The sequence below is a fragment of the Gigantopelta aegis genome, chromosome 5, assembly GCF_016097555.1.
Source record: "Gigantopelta aegis isolate Gae_Host chromosome 5, Gae_host_genome, whole genome shotgun sequence".
Taxonomy (NCBI): domain Eukaryota; kingdom Metazoa; phylum Mollusca; class Gastropoda; order Neomphalida; family Peltospiridae; genus Gigantopelta; species Gigantopelta aegis.
Genome location: NC_054703.1, coordinates 33,684,877 through 33,700,188, shown reverse-complemented (window position 1 = coordinate 33,700,188; position 15,312 = coordinate 33,684,877). Strand labels below are relative to the sequence as shown.

At 37.3% G+C, this 15,312-nt stretch overlaps 1 protein-coding gene across 4 annotated transcripts in view; it reads left to right on the top strand.

Moving 5' to 3' along the window:
* The window catches only part of LOC121373663, a 24,353-nt gene extending 9,807 nt beyond the window's left edge, over positions 1-14,546 (top strand). For all 4 annotated transcript variants that reach the window (XM_041500381.1, XM_041500380.1, XM_041500379.1 and 1 more), the window contains 3 exons: positions 752-910; positions 2,412-2,496; positions 13,836-14,546. In XM_041500381.1, coding sequence (XP_041356315.1) covers positions 752-910; positions 2,412-2,496; positions 13,836-14,184 — 593 coding nt within the window. In that variant the 3' untranslated portion in view covers positions 14,185-14,546. The remainder of the gene's footprint in view (positions 1-751; positions 911-2,411; positions 2,497-13,835) is intronic.
* The last annotated feature ends 766 nt before the right edge of the window (positions 14,547-15,312 follow it).

The window sequence follows — 15,312 nt, the reverse complement described above, 5'->3', positions numbered from 1 at the left end:
GGGGTTACGTTCAGGTGGATGGATGGATAAATAAATAGATAGATAGATAAAAGAGGGAAGGGGTACTTTCAAGTGGATGGATGGATAAATGGATGTATAGATAGATGAAAGGGGAGGGGGGTACGTTCAAGTGGATGGATGGATAAATGGATGTATAGATAGATGAAAGGGGAGGGGGGTACGTTCAAGTGGATGGATGGATAAATGGATGTATAGATAGATGAAAGGGGAGGGGGGTACGTTCAAGTGGATGGATGGATAAATGGATGGATAGATAGATGGAAGGGGAGGGGGGTACGTTCAAGTGGATGGATGGATAAATGGATGGATAGATAGATGGAAGGGGAGGGGGGTACGTTCAAGTGGATGGATGGATAAATGGATGGATAGATAGATGGAAGGGGAGGGGGGTACGTTCAAGTGGATGGATGGATAAATGGATGTATAGATAGATGAAAGGGGAGGGGGTACGTTCAAGTGGATGGATGGATAAATGGATGGATAGATAGATGGAAGGGGAGGAGGGTACATTCAGGTGGATGATTGGATGAATGAATGAATGGATGGATGGATGAATGAATGACTGGCTAGGTGGATGGAAGGAGGGACAGTCAGGAGGATGAGTGGATGGATGAATGAAAAGGAGGGAGGGATGGTCAGGTAGATGGATGCATGGATATATGGACTGATGGATAGAAATGTAGACACACAGACAGATATAATTAATTCCTTTCGTTTTTCTATTGACAAGGCACTGAACTGGTAACCGAGAGACAAGAGGTTAGTTTATGCCAGAAGAACTGTACACGGATTGTGGTGGTAAGGAAAGTGTGCCAATCCGGCTCCAGCGCCCAGTGTGGTGCCCCCGTGACCATCATAGAAACCTGCTCGGGACACCTCTGCCATCCAGGCAAGAATGAATGGATGGATGGATGAATGGATGAATGAATGAATCATGGTGGTAAGGAAAGTGTGCCAACCCGGCTCCAGCGCCCGGTGTGGTGCACCCGTGACCATCATAGAAACCTGCTCGGGACACCTCTGCCATCCAGGCAAGAATGAATGGATGGATGGATGGATGAATGGATGAATGAATGAATCATGGTGGTAAGGAAAGTGTGCCAACCTGGCTCCAGCGCCCAGTGTGGTGCCCCCGTGACCATCGTAGAAACCTGCTCGGGACACCTCTGCCATCCAGGCAAAAATGAATGGATGGATGGATGGATGGTTGAATCAATCAGTCAGTCAGTCAGTCAGTCAGTCAATGCATGCATGACTGACTGACTGACTGAATGAATGACTGAACGAATGAATGAATGCTTAACGACACCCCAGCACGAAAAACACATCATCCATAGGGTGTCAAACTATTTTGAAATTTACCTGTTACGTCATTGAATTGACTGAACACTCCATTATTTTTCAGTAATGGACCGATGATTCCATAACTCTCCATCACTTAGTTATTACAGGTCACCCAAATATAGGAATGGGCAGGTTTTACTTAAATAAATAGTTAAAATGTTTAAATAACTGAATCAACAACACAAAGCCATAACCAAAAAAAAAGAAGGTTTACTTCAAAAATATCCGTACAAGCTGTCAGGAGGTTAGTCTGAACCTCACACAGACACATTGATAGCGTAGTTTAGTCCAGTTCAACGTCGATATAGCTTAAAGGGACATTCCTGAGTTTGCTGCAATGTTTAAGATGTTATCGACTAATTGAGACTTTTTGACGACTGTAATTACATATCAAATATATTTTTCTGCATAAAATATTAGTGGCTATATATTAAACGTGTTTCTGATCATTCTAATATTTGTACTGGGTTAAATTTCATTTTATTTCCTAAAAAAGATTTTTTCGTAGTATGAAATTATTTGAAGACAAAGGACCAGAAACACATTGAATATACAGCCACTAATATTCTAAACAAGAAAATATATTTAATATGTAAGTTTAATCGTAGAAATATTTTATTAGTCGGAAACATCTTAAAATGTAGCAAACTCAGGACTGTTCCTTTAAACTCCGAGAGGTATCCATTGCCATTTTATTCCTCTTTGTTATAGTATGTATACCTGTCAAATAAAACATGCAAAGGATACACTAAAGTCGGAAATGGAATAATAATGATTTTCATCGATTATTTCTTACATAATAAACTGACAAGTAAATATTTTGTAAATATCTATTTAATGATACTCTACCTAATTTAGCATTTACTTGTTTGGGCTCTCATTGATGTACAAAGTGGTGTTTACTCTTGAAATTAAAAGAAAGATGTCAGTAAGCAGGAGATTTGTGCACTTTATTGGAACAGACGATGACAAAGTTTCGTCAACATTAGCTGCTTGAGTGGTGTCGTTAAACAAAACTTTTCGTTTCTGTTTCTTTTTCATTTCAGTATCTGGTAGAGTTATTATCCTCACCATTACTGCCATCAGCCATGGGATTTTTCTGTTTGCTCTACTGATGTACATCTTGTACAGGTATTACAGTAATCCAACACGTCCAGCAGGGTTGTGTATTACAGTAATCCAACACGTCCAGCAGGGTTGTGTATTACAGTAATCCAACATGTCCAGAAGGGTTGTGTATTACAGTAATCCAACACGTCCAGAAGGGTTGTGTATTACAGTAATCCAACACGTCCAGAAGGGTTGTGTATTACAGTAATCCAACACGTCCAGCAGGGTTGTGTATTACAGTAATCCAACACGTCCAGAAGGGTTGTGTATTACAGTAATCCAACACGTCCAGAAGGGTTGTGTATTACAGTAATCCAACACGTCCAGCAGGGTTGTGTATTACAGTAATCCAACACGTCCAACAGGGTTGTGTATTACAGTAATCCAACACGTCCAGCAGGGTTGTGTATTACAGTAATCCAACACGTCCAGAAGGGTTGTGTATTACAGTAATAGGGTTGTGTATTACAGTAATCCAACACGTCCAGAAGGGTTGTGTATTACAGTAATCCAACACGTCCAGAAGGGTTGTGTATTACAGTAATCCAACACGTCCAGCAGGGTTGTGTATTACAGTAATCCAACACGTCCAGCAGGGTTGTGTATTACAGTAATCCAACACGTCCAGCAGGGTTGTGTATTACAGTAATCCAACACGTCCAGAAGGGTTGTGTATTACAGTAATCCAACACATCCAGCAGGGTTGTGTATTACAGTAATAGGGTTGTGTATTACAGTAATCCAACACGCCCAGAAGGGTTGTGTATTACAGTAATCCAACACATCCAGCAGGGTTGTGTATTACAGTAATAGGGTTGTGTATTACAGTAATCCAACACGCCCAGAAGGGTTGTGTATTACAGTAATCCAACATGTCCAGCAGGGTTGTGTATTACAGTAATCCAACACGCCCAGAAGGGTTGTGTATTACAGTAATCCAACACGTCCAGCAGGGTTGTGTATTACAGTAATCCAACACGTCCAGCAGGGTTGTGTATTACAGTAATCCAACACGCCCAGAAGGGTTGTGTATTACAGTAATCCAACACGTCCAGAAGGGTTGTGTATTACAGTAATCCAACACGTCCAGCAGGGTTGTGTATTACAGTAATCCAACACGTCCAACAGGGTTGTGTATTACAGTAATCCAACACGTCCAGAAGGGTTGTGTATTACAGTAATCCAACACGTCCAGCAGGGTTGTGTATTACAGTAATCCAACACGTCCAGAAGGGTTGTGTATTACAGTAATCCAACACGTCCAGCAGGGTTGTGTATTACAGTAATCCAACACGTCCAGAAGGGTTGTGTATTACAGTAATCCAACACGTCCAGAAGGGTTGTGTATTACAGTAATCCAACACGTCCAGGGTTGTGTATTACAGGGTTGTGTATTACAGTAATCCAACACGTCCAGCAGGGTTGTGTATTACAGTAATCCAACACGTCCAGCAGGGTTGTGTATTACAGTAATCCAACACGTCCAGCAGGGTTGTGTATTACAGTAATCCAACACGTCCAGCAGGGTTGTGTATTACAGTAATCCAACACGTCCAGCAGGGTTGTGTATTACAGTAATCCAACATGTCCAGAAGGGTTGTGTATTACAGTAATCCAACACGTCCAGAAGGGTTGTGTATTACAGTAATCCAACACGTCCAGCAGGGTTGTGTATTACAGTAATCCAACACGTCCAGAAGGGTTGTGTATTACAGTAATCCAACACGTCCAGAAGGGTTGTGTATTACAGTAATCCAACACGTCCAGCAGGGTTGTGTATTACAGTAATCCAACACGTCCAGCAGGGTTGTGTATTACAGTAATCCAACACGTCCAGCAGGGTTGTGTATTACAGTAATCCAACACGTCCAGAAGGGTTGTGTATTACAGTAATCCAACACGTCCAGAAGGGTTGTGTATTACAGTAATCCAACACGTCCAGAAGGGTTGTGTATTACAGTAATCCAACACGTCCAGAAGGGTTGTGTATTACAGTAATCCAACACGTCCAGCAGGGTTGTGTATTACAGTAATCCAACACGTCCAGCAGGGTTGTGTATTACAGTAATCCAACACGTCCAGCAGGGTTGTGTATTACAGTAATCCAACACGTCCAGAAGGGTTGTGTATTACAGTAATCCAACACATCCAGCAGGGTTGTGTATTACAGTAATAGGGTTGTGTATTACAGTAATCCAACACGCCCAGAAGGGTTGTGTATTACAGTAATCCAACACATCCAGCAGGGTTGTGTATTACAGTAATAGGGTTGTGTATTACAGTAATCCAACACGCCCAGAAGGGTTGTGTATTACAGTAATCCAACACGTCCAGCAGGGTTGTGTATTACAGTAATCCTACACGCCCAGAAGGGTTGTGTATTACAGTAATCCAACACGTCCAGCAGGGTTGTGTATTACAGTAATCCAACACGTCCAGCAGGGTTGTGTATTACAGTAATCCAACACGCCCAGAAGGGTTGTGTATTACAGTAATCCAACACGTCCAGAAGGGTTGTGTATTACAGTAATCCAACACGTCCAGCAGGGTTGTGTATTACAGTAATCCAACACGTCCAACAGGGTTGTGTATTACAGTAATCCAACACGTCCAGAAGGGTTGTGTATTACAGTAATCCAACACGTCCAGCAGGGTTGTGTATTACAGTAATCCAACACGTCCAGAAGGGTTGTGTATTACAGTAATCCAACACGTCCAGCAGGGTTGTGTATTACAGTAATCCAACACGTCCAGAAGGGTTGTGTATTACAGTAATCCAACACGTCCAGAAGGGTTGTGTATTACAGTAATCCAACACGTCCAGCAGGGTTGTGTATTACAGTAATCCAACACGTCCAGCAGGGTTGTGTATTACAGTAATCCAACACGTCCAGCAGGGTTGTGTATTACAGTAATCCAACACGTCCAGCAGGGTTGTGTATTACAGTAATCCAACACGTCCAGCAGGGTTGTGTATTACAGTAATCCAACACGTCCAGAAGGGTTGTGTATTACAGTAATAGGGTTGTGTATTACAGTAATCCAACACGTCCAGAAGGGTTGTGTATTACAGTAATAGGGTTGTGTATTACAGTAATCCAACACGTCCAGAAGGGTTGTGTATTACAGTAATCCAACACATCCAGAAGGGTTGTGTATTACAGTAATCCAACACGTCCAGCAGGGTTGTGTATTACAGTAATCCAACACGTCCAACAGGGTTGTGTATTACAGTAATCCAACACGTCCAGAAGGGTTGTGTATTACAGTAATCCAACACGTCCAGAAGGGTTGTGTATTACAGTAATCCAACACGTCCAGAAGGGTTGTGTATTACAGTAATCCAACACGTCCAACAGGGTTGTGTATTACAGTAATCCAACACGTCCATCAGGGTTGTGTATTACAGTAATCCAACACGTCCAGCAGGGTTGTGTATTACAGTAATCCAACACGTCCAGAAGGGTTGTGTATTACAGTAATCGAACACGTCCAGAAGGGTTGTGTATTTGGTTGGAAGGAAAGAAAATGTTTTATTTATCCTGCAACCACCGTTTCTACCGACAGAATATGATGACGGATAAAGCAGTCATATCCTGCTACTAGCAGACATCCTATGTCATTAACTAGTTATTCTCTATTTAACGACGCACTCGACACATTTTATTTACGGTTATATGGCATGTTTGGACCACACATATATTGAGAGAGTAAACATGCTGTTGCTACTTGATGGGCTACTCGTTTCGATTAGCAGCAAGGGTTCTTTTATATGCACCATCCCACAGACAGGATAGTACATACCACAGCCCTTATTACACCAGTTGTGCAGCACTGGCTGGAATGAGAAATAGCCCAATGGGTCCACCAATGGGAATCGATCCTAGATCAATCACGCGAGTGCTGTACCACTGAGCTATGTCCCGCCCAATCGGTCGGAAGTTCATCATCGATTATCCTGTTCATTGTAGCCGATGGCATCAGTGGTCACTATGGCATGTGTTGTAGTGATGTCATAGTTTACGACAGTTTTACGATATCGTAGCGCTAAGATTGCTTTGAAAATCTGTAGCCTGGCCCGTTGGAACGATATCAAGTGTGGTGTGTGTGTGTGTGGTGGGGGTGGGGGTTTTACAGAAGCCATATTTTTACTTTTATCTGTACAAAATAGGATAGGAAACCACTGTATGTTTTCGTCCTCGAGTGGGGAGGAGAGTCTGTGCCACCCCACGTGCCCCTTCATTCCTATGAGCATGTCACCGATTATAGTCGCTTTCAGTAATCACCAACCGATCAATTTCGATTACACAATCGATTAGAAGTATATAAATATAAGTAGGCTTTGAATTATAAGCACTGTGAACATAAGTGTCGCTAATATTACCTGTAATATGACTATTCAATAACTTATTTCTTGTTGTACACATCACGATAAATACCAACCTGAACATATTCACATCAATTGCATCATCTAAACTGGAGAAACAGTTACAGTTAATATTTCCCCACACAATTGATTATGGATGTTTATAATCGATGATCACACCAGTAGATCAAAACCAATCAATTTCGATTATAATCGATCAATGGAACTTCATTATAACCTACACGTTCGTTTTTGTTCTGTCAGTAACAGTGTTATCAACTTACATGTTCATTTGTGTTCTGTCAATATCGGTGTTATCAACAGTGAACTTACATGTTCATTTGTGTTCTGTCAATATCAATGTTATCAACTTACACGTTCATTTGTGTTGTGTTATCAAGTTACATGTTCATTTGTGTTCTTTCAATATCAGTGTTATCAACTTACACGTTCATTTGTGTTGTGTTATCAAGTTACATGTTCATTTGTGTTCTTTCAATATCAGTGTTATCAACTTACACGTTCATTTGTGTTGTGTTATCAAGTTACATGTTCATTTGTGTTCTTTCAATATCAGTGTTATCAACTTACATGTTCATTTGTGTTCCGTCAATATCAGTGTTATCAACTTACATGTTCATTTGTGTTCCGTCAGTATCAACTTACATGTTCATTTGTGTTCCGTCAATATCGGTGTTATCAACTTACATGTTCATTTGTGTTCCGTCAATATCGGTGTTATCAACTTACATGTGCATTTGTGTTCCGTCTGTGTCAGTGTTATCAACTTACAAGTTCATTTGTGTTCTGTCAATATCGGTGTTATCAACTTACACGTTCATTTGTGTTCCGTCAATATCGGTGTTGTCAACTTACACGTTCATTTGTGTTCCGTCAATATCGGTGTTGTCAACTTACACGTTCATTTGTGTTCCGTCAATATCGATGTTGTCAACTTACACGTTCATTTGTGTTCCGTCAATATCAGTGTTGTCAACTTACACGTTCATTTGTGTTCCGTCAATATCAGTGTTGTCAACTTACACGTTCATTTGTGTTCCGTCAATATCAGTGTTATCAACTTACACGTTCATTTGTGTTCTGTCAATGTCAGTGTTATCAACTGACATGTTCATTTGTGTTCCGTCAATGTCAGTGTTATCAACAGTGAACTTACATGTTCATTTGTGTTCTGTCAATGTCAGTGTTATCATCTGACATGTTCATTTGTGTTATGTCAGTATCGGTGTTATCATCTTACACGTTCATTTGTGTTCTGTCAATATCAATGTTATCAACAGTGAACTTACACGTTCATTTGTGTTATGTCAGTATCGGTGTTATCAACTTACATGTTCATTTGTGTTCTGTCAATATCAGTGTTATCAACTTACATGTTCATTTGTGTTCTGTCAATATCAGTGTTATTAACAGTGAACTTACATGTTCATTTATGTTCTGTCAATATCGGTGTTGTCAACTTACACGTTCATTTGTGTTCTGTCAATATCAGTGTTATCAACAGTGAACTTACATGTTCATTTATGTTCTGTCAATATCGGTGTTGTCAACTTACATGTTCATTTGTGTTCTGTCAATATCAGTGTTATTAACAGTGAACTTACATGTTCATTTATGTTCTGTCAATATCGGTGTTGTCAACTTACACGTTCATTTGTGTTCTGTCAATATCAGTGTTATCAACAGTGAACTTACATGTTCATTTATGTTCTGTCAATATCGGTGTTGTCAACTTACATGTTCATTTGTGTTCTGTCAATATCAGTGTTATTAACAGTGAACTTACATGTTCATTTATGTTCTGTCAATATCGGTGTTGTCAACTTACATGTTCATTTGTGTTCTGTCAATATCAGTGTTATTAACAGTGAACTTACATGTTCATTTATGTTCTGTCAATATCGGTGTTGTCAACTTACACGTTCATTTGTGTTCTGTCAATATCAGTGTTATCAACAGTGAACTTACAAGTTCATTTGTGTTCCGTCAATATCGGTGTTGTCAACTTACACGTTCATTTGTGTTCCGTCAATATCGATGTTGTCAACTTACACGTTCATTTGTGTTCCGTCAATATCAGTGTTGTCAACTTACACGTTCATTTGTGTTCTGTCAATATCAGTGTTATCAACTTACACGTTCATTTGTGTTCTGTCAATGTCAGTGTTATCAACTGACATGTTCATTTGTGTTCCGTCAATGTCAGTGTTATCAACAGTGAACTTACATGTTCATTTGTGTTCTGTCAATGTCAGTGTTATCATCTGACATGTTCATTTGTGTTATGTCAGTATCGGTGTTATCATCTTACACGTTCATTTGTGTTCTGTCAATATCAATGTTATCAACAGTGAACTTACACGTTCATTTGTGTTATGTCAGTATCGGTGTTATCAACTTACATGTTCATTTGTGTTCTGTCAATATCAATGTTATCAACAGTGAACTTACACGTTCATTTGTGTTATGTCAGTATCGGTGTTATCAACTTACATGTTCATTTGTGTTCTGTCAATATCAGTGTTATCAACTTACATGTTCATTTGTGTTCTGTCAATATCAGTGTTATTAACAGTGAACTTACATGTTCATTTATGTTCTGTCAATATCAGTGTTATCAACTTACATATTCATTTATGTTCTGTCAATATCAGTGTTGTCAACTTACACGTTCATTTGTGTTCTGTCAATATCGGTGTTATCAACTTACATGTTCATTTGTGTTCTGTCAATATCAGTGTTATCAACTTACACGTTCATTTATGTTCTGTCAATATCAGTGTTATCAACTTACATATTCATTTATGTTCTGTCAATATCAGTGTTGTCAACTTACACGTTCATTTCTTTTCCGTCAATATTAGTGTTATCAACTTACATGTTCATTTGTGTTCAGTCCTTACACGTTCATTTGTGTTCCGTCAATATCAGTGTTATCAACTTACATGTTCATTTATGTTCCGTCAGTATCAGTGTTATCAACTTACACGTTCATTTGTGTTCCGTCAATATCAGTGTTATCAACTTACATGTGCTTTTGTGTTCTTTCAATATCAGTGTTATCAACTTACATGTTCATTTGTGTTCCGTCAATATCGGTGTTATCAAGTTACATGTTCATTTGTGTTCTGTCAATATCAGTGTTATCAACAGTGAACTTACATGTTCATTTGTGTTCTGTCAATATCAGTGTTATCAACTTACATGTTCATTTGTGTTATGTCAGTATCGGTGTTATCAACTTACATGTTCATTGGTGTTCTGTCAATGTCAGTGTTATCAACAGTGAACTTACATGTTCATTTGTCTTCTGTCAATATCAGTGTTATCAACTTACATGTTCATTTGTGTTATGTCAGTATCGGTGTTATCAACTTACATGTTCATTGGTGTTCTGTCAATGTCAGTGTTATCAACAGTGAACTTACATGTTCATTTGTGTTCTGTCAATATCAGTGTTATCAACTGACATGTTCATTTGTGTTATGTCAGTATCGGTGTTATCAACTTACATGTTCATTGGTGTTCTGTCAATGTCAGTGTTATCAACTTACATGTTCATTTGTGTTCTGTCAATATCGGTGTTATCAAGTTACATGTTCATTTGTGTTCCGTCAATATCAGTGTTATCAACAGTGAACTTACATGTTCATTTATGTTCTGTCAATATCGGTGTTGTCAACTTACATGTTCATTTGTGTTCTGTCAATATCAGTGTTATCAACAGTGAACTTACAAGTTCATTTGTGTTCCGTCAATATCGGTGTTGTCAACTTACACGTTCATTTGTGTTCCGTCAATATCGATGTTGTCAACTTACAGGTTCATTTGTGTTCCGTCAATATCAGTGTTGTCAACTTACACGTTCATTTGTGTTCTGTCAATATCAGTGTTATCAACTGACACGTTCATTTGTGTTCTGTCAATGTCAGTGTTATCAACTGACATGTTCATTTGTGTTCCGTCAATGTCAGTGTTATCAACAGTGAACTTACATGTTCATTTGTGTTCTGTCAATGTCAGTGTTATCATCTGACATGTTCATTTGTGTTATGTCAGTATCGGTGTTATCATCTTACACGTTCATTTGTGTTCTGTCAATATCAATGTTATCAACAGTGAACTTACACGTTCATTTGTGTTATGTCAGTATCGGTGTTATCAACTTACATGTTCATTTGTGTTCTGTCAATATCAATGTTATCAACAGTGAACTTACACGTTCATTTGTGTTATGTCAGTATCGGTGTTATCAACTTACATGTTCATTTGTGTTCTGTCAATATCAGTGTTATCAACTTACATGTTCATTTGTGTTCTGTCAATATCAGTGTTATTAACAGTGAACTTACATGTTCATTTATGTTCTGTCAATATCAGTGTTATCAACTTACATATTCATTTATGTTCTGTCAATATCAGTGTTGTCAACTTACACGTTCATTTGTGTTCTGTCAATATCGGTGTTATCAACTTACATGTTCATTTGTGTTCTGTCAATATCAGTGTTATCAACTTACACGTTCATTTATGTTCTGTCAATATCAGTGTTATCAACTTACATATTCATTTATGTTCTGTCAATATCAGTGTTGTCAACTTACACGTTCATTTCTTTTCCGTCAATATTAGTGTTATCAACTTACATGTTCATTTGTGTTCAGTCCTTACACGTTCATTTGTGTTCCGTCAATATCAGTGTTATCAACTTACATGTTCATTTATGTTCCGTCAGTATCAGTGTTATCAACTTACACGTTCATTTGTGTTCCGTCAATATCAGTGTTATCAACTTACATGTGCTTTTGTGTTCTTTCAATATCAGTGTTATCAACTTACATGTTCATTTGTGTTCCGTCAATATCGGTGTTATCAAGTTACATGTTCATTTGTGTTCTGTCAATATCAGTGTTATCAACAGTGAACTTACATGTTCATTTGTGTTCTGTCAATATCAGTGTTATCAACTTACATGTTCATTTGTGTTATGTCAGTATCGGTGTTATCAACTTACATGTTCATTGGTGTTCTGTCAATGTCAGTGTTATCAACAGTGAACTTACATGTTCATTTGTCTTCTGTCAATATCAGTGTTATCAACTTACATGTTCATTTGTGTTATGTCAGTATCGGTGTTATCAACTTACATGTTCATTGGTGTTCTGTCAATGTCAGTGTTATCAACAGTGAACTTACATGTTCATTTGTGTTCTGTCAATATCAGTGTTATCAACTGACATGTTCATTTGTGTTATGTCAGTATCGGTGTTATCAACTTACATGTTCATTGGTGTTCTGTCAATGTCAGTGTTATCAACTTACATGTTCATTTGTGTTCTGTCAATATCGGTGTTATCAAGTTACATGTTCATTTGTGTTCCGTCAATATCAGTGTTATCAACAGTGAACTTACATGTTCATTTGTGTTCTGTCAATATCGGTCTTATCAACTTACACGTTCATTTGTGTTGTGTTATCAAGTTACATGTTCATTTGTGTTCTGTCAATATCAGTGTTATCAACAGTGAACATACATGTTCATTTGTGTTCCGTCAATATCGGTGTTATTAACTTACATGTTCATTTATGTTCTGTCAATATCAGTGTTATCAACTTACATGTTCATTTGTGTTCTGTCAATATCAGTGTTATCAACAGTGAACATACATGTTCATTTGTGTTCTGTCAATATCAGTGTTATCAACTTACATGTTCATTTGTGTTGTGTCAATATCAGTGTTATCAACTTACATGTTCATTGGTGTTCTGTCAATATCGGTGTTATGTTCATTTGTGTTCTGTCAATATCGGTGTTATCAACTTACATGTTCATTTGTGTTCTGTCAATATCGGTGTTATCAACTTACATGTTCATTGGTGTTCTGTCAATATCAGTGTTATCAACTTACATGTTCATTTGTGTTCTGTCAATATCAGTGTTATTAACTTACATGTTCATTTGTGTTCCGTCAATATCAGTGTTATCTACAGTGAACTTACATGTTCATTTGTGTTCCGTCAATATCAGTGTTATCAACTTACTTGTTCATTTGTGTTCTGTCAGTAACAGTGCTATCGTGTTCTGTCAAATCAGTAACAATATTTCTTAACTTGAAGGGTCATGGGTCCATTAAACATAGCTTGACATGCCAGGTACATCAGTGTTTTTGAAGAATATGAAGGATACAATTACGTACCATAAAATCTTGGAAAATTAATAGATACATTTTGGGTGTAATTTTTCGACAGTTTGTTGTAAGAGAACTGCTGTTTAAAGTGTGTCAGAGTGCATGAAAAATGCAGCGTCCAATTCCAAGACATTTCAAAGCCGCAGCTAGTATTCTCAAATTATTTTCTGGCAGAGAGCCAGCTCATTAAAAGACTAAAATAATTGTCAAAAATGTTAAATGAAATGTATAAAATAAAATAAATTAAAAAATAAAATAATAAAATAAGATAAAATAAAATAATAAAATAAATTTTTAATTAATTAATTAATAAAATAAGATCAAATAAAATAATAAAATAAATAAATTAATTAATTTTTAATTAATTAATTAATTTGTAAATAAATAAATAAAATTACCCCCCCCCCACCAAAAAACCCCCCTAAAAACAAACAAAGGGAATGTTTAATTTAATGACGCACTCAACACATTTTAACTTACTTTATATGGGATAATGAGAGAGGAAACCCGCGCCTACTCTTCGATTAGCAGCATGGGATCTTTTATATCACAAGAAAGTTTGTTAAAAAATTATTTTTTTAATGACACGACTAGAGCACATTGATTTATTTAGCACATTGATTTATTTATCATCAGCTGTTGGATTAAAAAAGAAAAGCCCCCCCCCAAAAAAAAACAAAAAACAACAACAACAACAACAAAAAACCCAAAAACAAACAAATACCCATAGCAGTTTACAAATATATAGAAAATGAAAACATTATCATATACAATTTGCTCTGCAGGTTGAAAAACGATTTGGCTTTCTGGGTCATGGGCGATAAGGATGAAGATGCTGACCAGAAGGACGATAACTCTTGTGAAGAGGAGGAAGAGATCCCGTTCGAAATCGCACCACGGAAGTCAGCTGTTTCCCTTTCCATTCCCAGCATGCCGCTGAAGTCGCCCGTTTCTCTTTCGATTCCCAGCATCCAGCAGAATAGCCACCTGGTTACGGATGAAGAGACCACGCACCGGAAGTCGACCGTTTCCATTCCCGGCAACCCGATGAATAGTTACCCGATGATGAATGACGAGACCTATGAGAAGGAAATAATGGAAAGAGACATAGACACACAGACGGATGGGGACTGAGTGATCAACGTCATAAGCATACGGGCTCCCACAGGCACAGCGGAAGCAAGTAGACATTGGGGGAGGGGGTGGGGGGGGGCGATGAATGTGATCTAGGGCACAAAGCAACGTTCTAGATGTCCTGAAATGCAATTTCCTGCTTTCTATAAGTCAAATTCATCTCTGTTTGAGATTTACTACCAATAATATTTTTTATTTAGAATTATTAAGGTGGCTAGAGGTGCCTGTTCCATTGTTTTAATGGAGCAGGCTGGTTTTTGCCGGAATTAAATGAAAATGCCCGAATCTGTATACAATTTATTCATATTAACATTACTGCTAAACAGCTATATATATATATATATATATATATATATATATATATATATATATATATATATATTTTATTACCAGAGTGTTTTTCGGTATCGTCAATATCATATATTAGGAATAAAAATAGTATTATGCGAGCATAATACAACGCGATTTTGTAAACTGTACCCGCAACTTTAATTCCAGTCAGCCATTACTAGATATGCGCGGTGTATTTTTGAATGGATATGACGTCAAACTCGAATGATGTCATTTTGGATGTCGTTACATCAAAATAAAATTATGCCTAACGTTTTTTGTTTTCTGAACGCTGGACAGCTTTCAGTGTCAAATTGCCATTGAAATGTTTTTATTTGATGACTGTGAATGCATACGTCAATCATGGAGTGTCACCCAAGTACGTTTGCTTAAATGTCAATAAAACTAGTGCCGAGACCTCGACTAATTTACATCTAATTTGTAAAGTTATCAAATTCTTAAAGTATGTGATCTGAAAAATATCACATACTTTGATTGCACTGAAAATGTAAGATATTATATGATAAATATATATATATATATATATATATATATATATATATATATATATACATGTACACTGTATATATATATATATATATATATACATGTATATACATACATATATATATATATATATATATATATATATATATATATATACACATATACACACACTTGTATATGTATATATATATATATGTGTGTGTATATATATACAGCTATATTCCTAAAAAAAAACCTTCAAGTTGGGGGGGGGGGGGGGGGGTGTTGTTTCAAAGGCATTTTATTCCAAAA